Genomic DNA, 8,252 nt, shown 5'->3' with positions numbered 1-8,252 from the left:
AGAAACCCATGTTTCTATGTCAGTGATGCTCAAACTTTTTCATGTGAAGGACCCCCAAAATGATATGAATTTGGCCACGGACCCCCATCTCAAAATATTTAGTTCCAGGGACCCTCCAAGAAGCAAAATTTGAATTACAAATGTTCACTTAAAAAATACATATTCAAAGATTTGCACATATTTTCACGACTTTTCAAAAATAGCAGATCTACAAGCTCGCAACGTGGCACTCGGTGCCGCGCTGAGCTTGTATATCTGCTATTTTTCAATAGCTAAAGTTACTATGGCCCCTCCACCTTGGGCCCTGGTAACTCAGTCCCACTTTCCTACCCCTTGTGACGCCCCTGACTGTAAGGCCACTGTGGCCTCAGGTCATGCCATTGGTTTACTTTACTTTATTATGGATCCCCATTAGCACTTGCCTAAGCATGGCTATTCTTCCTGGGGTCCGTCACCCGGTTTGAGGGGCACAAGGCCAAACTGAGGGGCAACGACGGCCATGGCCTTCATGGCCTCCATGAAATTCCTGCCCTGGTTGTGTCTGTAACTCCTTCAATCAAACAAAAGGTGCGATTTAGCGTTGCAAAGCGATGTCAGGGGTTGATCTGGGGCCGTCCAAGGTGGCCAAAAACCGATTATGAACCTCATAGCAAACTTCTTTTGTGTGAGAAGAGGTCACAGAAGACACAATTAGTGATAAGGCATTGCCCAGGTCTCTGGCTCTCATGCCGGCTGTCACAGCCTTACACAGAAAATAATTAGGCCTCTCTGATAATCCTTCTGCCTCCTCAAGTCTCCAGCTGACTTCATTAGGAACTGGAGAGGGGTCAAATGTTCACACGCCTATTAGCCTATAACAACACCCTATATCCCATCTCTCGTCACCTTTTAGCCCCGCAATCTGTCTGCTCAAAACAAGAGGGAAGAAAAGCAGGAAGTGATGTCAAAATAACAGCAGCGGACACCTCGTGAATGTACCATTTTTATTGGACTTATATAGAAATACTTAAAAAAAAACATGAAGTAGCACCATTACTTAAGTTTTACTTTTTTTTTATCATGTAGAACTTTAAATGTCAGAAAAATAAAACTCTTGATACATTTTCAAATCTTGTCTCAGCAAATATAATATTAGTATTTGACCATGAGGTTAAAGGCCCTTTATCATAAAATAAAATATACTTTGTTCTTAAACTTTGCTCAATAAAGTACATTTACGCTCAAGTAACTTCACCTACATATACATAAACAAGTGGTAAACAAATGTATTAAAATAGAAATACTAAAACTATAGTGGTGCAACAGAAGCCTGTAAATCCCACTGGAATCTAATTCATACAAATTTTTAAAAAGCATAAACGGTTCCTTTTTGTTCAACTTACTAAGTTTTATACATTTCAATGTTTCATAATAATATAGAATAAAATATGCTTTATATTACTGAATAAAAAATATGCTGGGTGAAGCTGATTTTAAAGACATTTTTTGCTGAACCTATAAAAAACTCCATCCCAACAGAATACTGTCAAATGCAATACACATTTTTGTGGATTTGTATTTCCGCCCACAGTCGTGTGATATTAAAATAATACAGTGATCAATGCCGTTAAGGCCATACTAAAAAATAAACGATATTTTAACCCAGCTACAAAAAAGTTCACTGAACTTAAATTAAAATATTTGTAAACATCTTTGCAATAAGAAATATAATCTTTCAAGTCAAAAAAGAATAAAATACTTCAAATCTGTATTAATGTAATTAATATTTAAAACTTTCAACTTGTGGAATTTTTAATTCTATACATATATATGTAGGATATGTTGTTGTCCTCCCCTCACGTGGTCTCTGAACCCAAGCTGCAGTATCTTCATCTGTATAAGTCAATCAATAGTCCTGTTTGGCTCGAAAGCCCTCCATGTTTCCTAGTCATGGCCTCTCCTATCAGTACATTCGATCAGGGAAACTGGAAGGCTTGCTTTGCCGACAGTCTACACACTCACCTGGGGGGTCCCTCAGTCAAAGACGCCGCTACGTCTTAGTTACTTCATAAATATAGTGTACAATTTACTAGAACTACCGATTACTAGGCTGTAATATTTAAAACATGCATTTAGATGTTGAAAATATTTCCCCAAAGCTACAGTACATTAAAAAACAATTATGACGGAGCCCTGACAGGGGTTGTCGGTCCCTTTTTTTTTCTTTTTTTCTTTTGGATACTGCAGCCTCATACATACATATGTATATTTATGTACACGCACTTCCACAGACAATTCATTTCCCGTTAAAACAGTACGTCAAGTCCGTCGTCTGTTGTGGTCGGCCTTAAATGGACATGATAGTCAAAAAGAGAAGACATATCTCTTATGAAAATATACGTATGGCCTGAGTGACGCCGGCGTGGCAAACCGGGCATTTGGGCTCGCTGCGCTCACAGATGCGGTTGGCACACTCCATGCAGAACAGGTTGTGGCCGCAGGGGACGAGCGCCGCGATGACCTCGCTCTCGAAGCACACGGAGCAGTCCCGGCTGCCCTTCCGGCTGGTGCCAGACGAGGTCGAGGAGGAGGAGGACGAGGACGAGGCCGAGGAGTCACAGCAGGGCACCCCGGGGAGGTGGGGGCCCGGCAGGGACGCAACCATGGCACTGCCGGAGTACGCGGGGAAGCCGAGGGGGCCTCCTCCGCCCGGGTCGCTGCGCACCCGCCGGGCGAGGGCGTGCTCGACGGAGCCCACCGTGGTGGTGGCGCCGTGGCCGTGGAGCGGAGGGGACAGTCTGGGCTGGGGGGTGCCTCCTCCGGCGGCCCGCCTCTGGCTCGCCAGCACGCCGTTGGCGTTGTTGGCGGGGGCGTTGTTGGCGGGGAACATGGCGGAGGTGGGCGAGCTGCCTCCGGTGGAGGAGGGGGGGGTCACGCGGCTGTCGTACTGGGACCACAGCAGGCCGGGCGGGGCCGGCGTGGCGTCGAAGCCTGGCGACGAGTCAAAGGTCAGGTCAGTGCAGTCAGGCGAGATCACCTCGCTTCCGTAAACAAACCCGTTGCCGTTGGCGTTGACGTTGATGTTCACGTTGTTGTTGTTGTTGTTGCCGTTGTTGTTGTTGGTGGTGGCGGTGTAGCTGAGCGCCGGGCTGGGCGGGCTGTAGTCGGCCATGCGCGAGCCGTTCCCGCCGAAGTAGGAGTCCGTGGAGGCGCTGCCCAGGGAGGAGGAGGAGTCGTTGCGGTAGTTGGAGAAGGGCTTGCGGCCCGAGGTCGGGGTCACGCCGGCGCCGGGCTTGGACCACAGGGTGGCGTGGCCGTGAATGTCGAAGCCCACGTCCGTTCCGTTGGCGTGGAAGTCGTTCTCGTCCTGGAGCTCAATTATGCCCCCCGTCCGCATGGCGATGTGCGCCTCGATCTCCTCCCGGGCGCGGTCCACGTTCTCCGGCATCCCCGTCACCTCGAACACGGGCTCCTTGTCGCGGCTGGGCGTCACAATGTACGTGTGGGTCTGCTGTTGTATGCGTTTGATGGTGGCCCCCTTGGGCCCCACCACCAGCCCCACAACGCGGTACGGCACCCGCACCTGTATGGTGGTCTGTCCGGGCAGGTTGGGGGGTCCGGGGACGGGGGTGCCGCTCCCGTTCACACTGGTGTTCTTGTTCCTGGACGCTCGGATCATGGAGAAGTGCTCGGCGGCGGAGATGATCTCTCTCCGCGCCATGGCGACGTCCTCCCTCCGGCCCGTCACCACAAAGACGGGCTCCTCTCCCCGCACCGGGGTCTTGATGTAGGTGTTGGTCTTCGCCCGCAGCGCTTTGATCTTGCAACCTGAGGCAAGGGGACAACGGTGAACATGAGGACAGGGCCAACGATAACAAATGGGTCAAAGCGTTCGAGGGGTTAAATCATTACTTATGCGCAACTCAAAACAGCTGGCGGTTGTTTATTATTTTCCTCCGAGAGCCAGTGGACTCTGAAATAAAAGGGGGGGAACCCACCCTTTTTAGAGAAGGATAAATGCAAACCACATGCTCTGCTACCATCAACACACAGCAGTGGCTGGTGTCAAAAATAGCACAAAGGGGGGACTGCCGGGCCGGGTCCACAAATCCCTATTAATGTAGAAGCATTCAAATTAACTAGTTTCATCTGTTAGATTTTAAGAGGTTTATGGCATGTGAGGTAAGGCTACTTTACCACCTTATTTCCTGACATGGGTGCATAAAGTTGTATTCCAACGCCCTCCCCGGTGCGCACATAGCGATACCATAAAAATTGGAACGGTTGAGGTATCTGTCCAGAAGCAATGACATCGTTGCCAGTAAAGTGTGGCACAGCGATATAACCTGACACAAAGGGAGTGGAGGAAATAAAAAACCTTAAAGTTGTTTTATAGCCAATTTTGCCCTACAATGTCACAACCTGACCAAATCAGAACGGGATGGGAGCTACAGTGTGTTTTTTTGTTTGTGTTTCGTAGGACAGAGGATACAACGGCAGCGTTGCAGGGAGGGCAGTGGTGTTAAGTAACTAAGTACATTTACTTAAGTACAACTTTGAGGTATCTGTGCTTTACTTGAGTATTTCCAATACTTTTACTTCTACTCCACTAGATCTCGGATCCAAATACTCTACTTTTACTCCGCTACATTTATTTGGAAACTTTAGTTACTAGTTACTTTAAAGATATAAATTACAATTACAACACACATTAACCACTTTAGCCCTATTTTAAACCTAGGCAGTTTGAAAATAGCTGATCTACAAGCTCAGGGCTATTTCCAAACATTTTGTGCGTTTACTTTTAGTAGGCCACTTTAAGTACATTTTGACACTTTTCATACTTTATACTCAAGTACATCTTGAACTGCGGACCTTTACTTGTAACAGAGCATTTCTACATGGCCGTATTGATACTTTTACTGAAAGTAGAACACAATCGAGTCCTTTTTTTCCACCACCGGAATAATTATTGGCACAATGTAACCAAGCACCGCTGCCGCCCTACAGCTGTGGCCGCTCAGCTGCCAACACAACACACAACTGCAACACCACTGACTGAACCCCCTCTCCCCCCCCACCCTCCCCTGCCCTGCTGAGACAAACAATGAAAGTGTCTTTAAAAATACATATAGAACACGCACCTTGTCGGCCCACGATCTCGGCGACGTGCTCGGAGCTGGGGACGGGGACGCACTCGGTCATGTTGACGCTCTTCTTCCTGCCCGGTTCGTTGTCGTACAGCGGGCTCTCGTCGTTGTCCAAGCCGAGCAGGGAGAGCTGGTCCAGGGCGATCTGCAGCGCTCTCTGGTCGTCCAGCGCGTCTCCGGGGTGGTGGTGATGGTGGTGGTGGTGGTGGTTGCCGCCGCTCCGCTCCATGTCAGCGAAAAGCGAGCTGGGCATCTTTGCGACTCTTCTGTTCTTGCAGTCCTGGGTATAGGATCTTCTTGGGACGATCAGACAAAGGGAGGGGGGGGAAATGCGGAAGGAAGGAGGGTAAAAAGAAGGAGTGATGAGGGGAAAAGGGGGGAGGCACCGGGACCCGGGGTTTTCAAGCCACACTGGTGCAAATCAGTGCTTGTCTGTCGCCTCGCGAAAATAAAATCAGTGCAAGAAAATCCAGCCTTCTTTCCTTCCCGAGAAAAGGGATCTCTCGTATCCTCCGATCCCCCCCAAGATGAGTGTCTCGTATGGGTACGTACGAGGAGCGCACAATGCGTTATTCCAGGGCAGCTGGAAATTGCCGGCGGTGGCAGGCAGTATATTCCTTCACACAGCGCCCCTCCCCGGCTCGGCTCGGCTCGGCTCAGGCTCACTCAGCTCTTTTGCTGTTTTCTGTCTGACTTGCTTGCTTGCTGCTGCAAAGCCAGACAACACTACTGGGGGGGGGGGGGGGGGGGGATATGTGCGAATGACGTCACCCCACCAGGGCAGGGACGGTCGCAGTGCTGCTCCGATCATTTGCATAGCCGAGATCCGATTGGCTGCAGGTTGTGGAAGTGGGAGGCGGCCTCGCTGAAACGAGCCGGTGCGTGCAGTGGCGTCAGTTCAGGCAAACTCTAAAGGTGTGGCAATATGACTGGTGTCTCAAGACACCAGTCATGTTGCCATACCTCAGCAACAGGCATGACGAATTTATGTTAAGAAATACATTTAATTGTTTCCCCCTTTATGGCAAGGTATGGCAGCTGCCATACCCAACTGACGCCTCTGGGTGTGTGCCTGAGAAATACACTCCCTCCTTTGTTGTCTCTACTCCTCTACCTCCCTAAAAACCCAAACCGCTGTCCTCAAAACAGGGAAGATGTGTTGTTGATTTTTTTTTTCTCTCTCTCTCTTTCTTTGTTTTGGAAGAACTTGTAGAATTTGACTGGTGATGGTGTTTTGTTTGTGTGAGACATACCGATGGAACCAGTCACTGTCACACTGGTAAAGAATGAGGTCATACTTCATAATATTATGTAGGTTATGTCAGCACATCAGAGGACGCCTTTCAGACGTGCATAGAGACTATACTGGTGGAAATGGGACAACGTGAAGAAAATAGGTTTAGTGTACATAATTGAATTTATATTTTCCTGGAGAATTGGGTTATTTCATAAAAAACAGCTGCCCGCTGTGTTCTTTGTTGTGTAAGCTGCATGTAGGCTTTATTACTAAGGTGTTGCCTTCACACCAAGCCCTTTCCTTCTTCCAACACCTTCAGAAACATCACACAGTGATCAAGGTCAGCGTGTTAAAGTGGCTGAGACTTGAAACTTGTTTTGACTTGAGAGAGGGCACTTTCAGTAGTACATTCACACGTGAAAAGAGAACTTTACATCTACATCTTTTGTTTGTTTGCTGGAAAACGTGAGGTCTTTTTGATTGATTGAATAATGTATTAGAAGTTTGCAATAGAAAAAAGTAGACCTACAGTTTCATGACAGTACAAATCACTGGTACAAGGTCAACTAAAAGGAGATCCTAGAAAGCTGAAGCTTATTTACACAGGAACCACACTTTAAGTATCTCATATAACATTGAAAGACAGACGGATAGAACATTTATCTAGGATAATATCAGTTTCAAAAGCATAACATCAAATACAAAAGGCAGCTCTATAAGTAGAAGTTTAATGTCTAGCCTAGAGATCTGGCAACACCTCTCTTCCATTCACTTATTTATTTTTCGGCTAATTGTTGCATGCAGTGAACCTCAAATCACCTCAATCAGTTTGCAGCCTGTGGCAATAACTGCATGTCGTTTAGAATATATTTTTTCCGCGACGCACATTGTGAACTTATGTCTAATATTTTATTTTTGTGAGAGGTGGTAATAGCCTAGGAGAGGTTTTCTCCGTGTGTCCGGCTTTGTGTCCAACCGCAACGTGGTCTTTTGTGGACAGCGGAGAGCCCCGCCCCTCTAGTAGAGGCGAGGAGGACGGGCCTCACTTCAGCAACACAAGTTACACAACAAAGGGAATTTTAAAACCGAGAGTCAAAGCCATTGACGAGAAGCTCTCTGCTTTGTCACCTCACTCCTGGAGCACAATGGCTATGCAAATGAGAACCGTTCGGAATCCGAGTACCCCCCCCCCGAGACACACACACGCGCGCGCACGCACACATCATGTTGCATTCAACTGTAAACTGTCAATTCAAAGAGGCTTTACTTGAATAAATGCCAAGTCATTATTAAATGCTGCTTTCAGCTTTGTGAATGTAAAACATGTAGCATACCTATATGTTTATACATTGCGAAAGCATGTAAAAATATGTACATACAATCAAACTTATATTAAAGCCTACTAGAATACATATATGTGTTAACACTAGAGCTGTGCTATCAATATTAAGTAAAATGTAATTGCAAACAGAAAATGTGGGCTGTGAGTGTACAGTGTGTGTGTGTGTGTGTGTGTGTGTGTGTGTGTGTGTGTGTGTGTGTGTGTGTACACTGTACAGTAGGCTAATAAGTATTTACTTACAGTAAATAGTTTTTATATATAAACTCACAGATAAATAAAGTATTTTTTTTACCCGTGTATGTAAAGGTGCACAAAGTAGGTCGAGATCACCACAGTGCACACACACAGTAGTGCAGACAGTCGATGGTTCTAAATCTATTCCATTGTATCTGTCCCTTTCCTAAGCTCACACACCTTGCTGCTATGTTTACACTTTGCTGCATTTCACCCAGCGGATATGGACATTTTTTGTTATTGGGTATGTTTTCGGGTGTCTCTGATATCTCGGTACAGTTGGCAGGTAGTTAAAAATTGCAGCTCGGTT

The 8,252-nt window shown here is 46.9% G+C and overlaps 1 protein-coding gene across 1 annotated transcript; it reads right to left on the bottom strand.

Moving 5' to 3' along the window:
- Positions 1-969: 969 nt before the first annotated feature.
- On the bottom strand, positions 970-5,809 carry mex3b (mex-3 RNA binding family member B). The gene is made up of 2 exons (XM_080729490.1): positions 5,124-5,809; positions 970-3,807 (listed from the first exon to the last, which is right to left on the bottom strand). Exons 1-2 carry the CDS (start codon positions 5,380-5,382, stop codon positions 2,366-2,368), a joined length of 1,701 nt encoding a protein of 566 aa, XP_080585616.1. The 5' UTR covers positions 5,383-5,809; the 3' UTR covers positions 970-2,365.
- Positions 5,810-8,252: the final 2,443 nt, after the last annotated feature.

Source organism: Nannobrachium achirus, assembly GCF_963921795.1.
Source record: "Nannobrachium achirus genome assembly, chromosome: 7".
Lineage (NCBI taxonomy): Eukaryota > Metazoa > Chordata > Actinopteri > Myctophiformes > Myctophidae > Nannobrachium > Nannobrachium achirus.
Note: the sequence above shows the minus strand (reverse complement) of the source record. Positions and strands in the feature narration are given on the sequence as shown.

Excerpts from the sequence above, each read along its gene's own strand:
- mex3b (XM_080729490.1), bottom strand. The coding sequence starts at position 5,382 with ATGCCCAGCTCGCTTTTCGCTGACATGGAGCGGAGCGGCGGCAACCAC. Across the intron at positions 3,808-5,123 it reads CGAGATCGTGGGCCGACAAG|GTTGCAAGATCAAAGCGCTG; the intron begins GTGCGTGTTCTA and ends CCCTTGCCTCAG.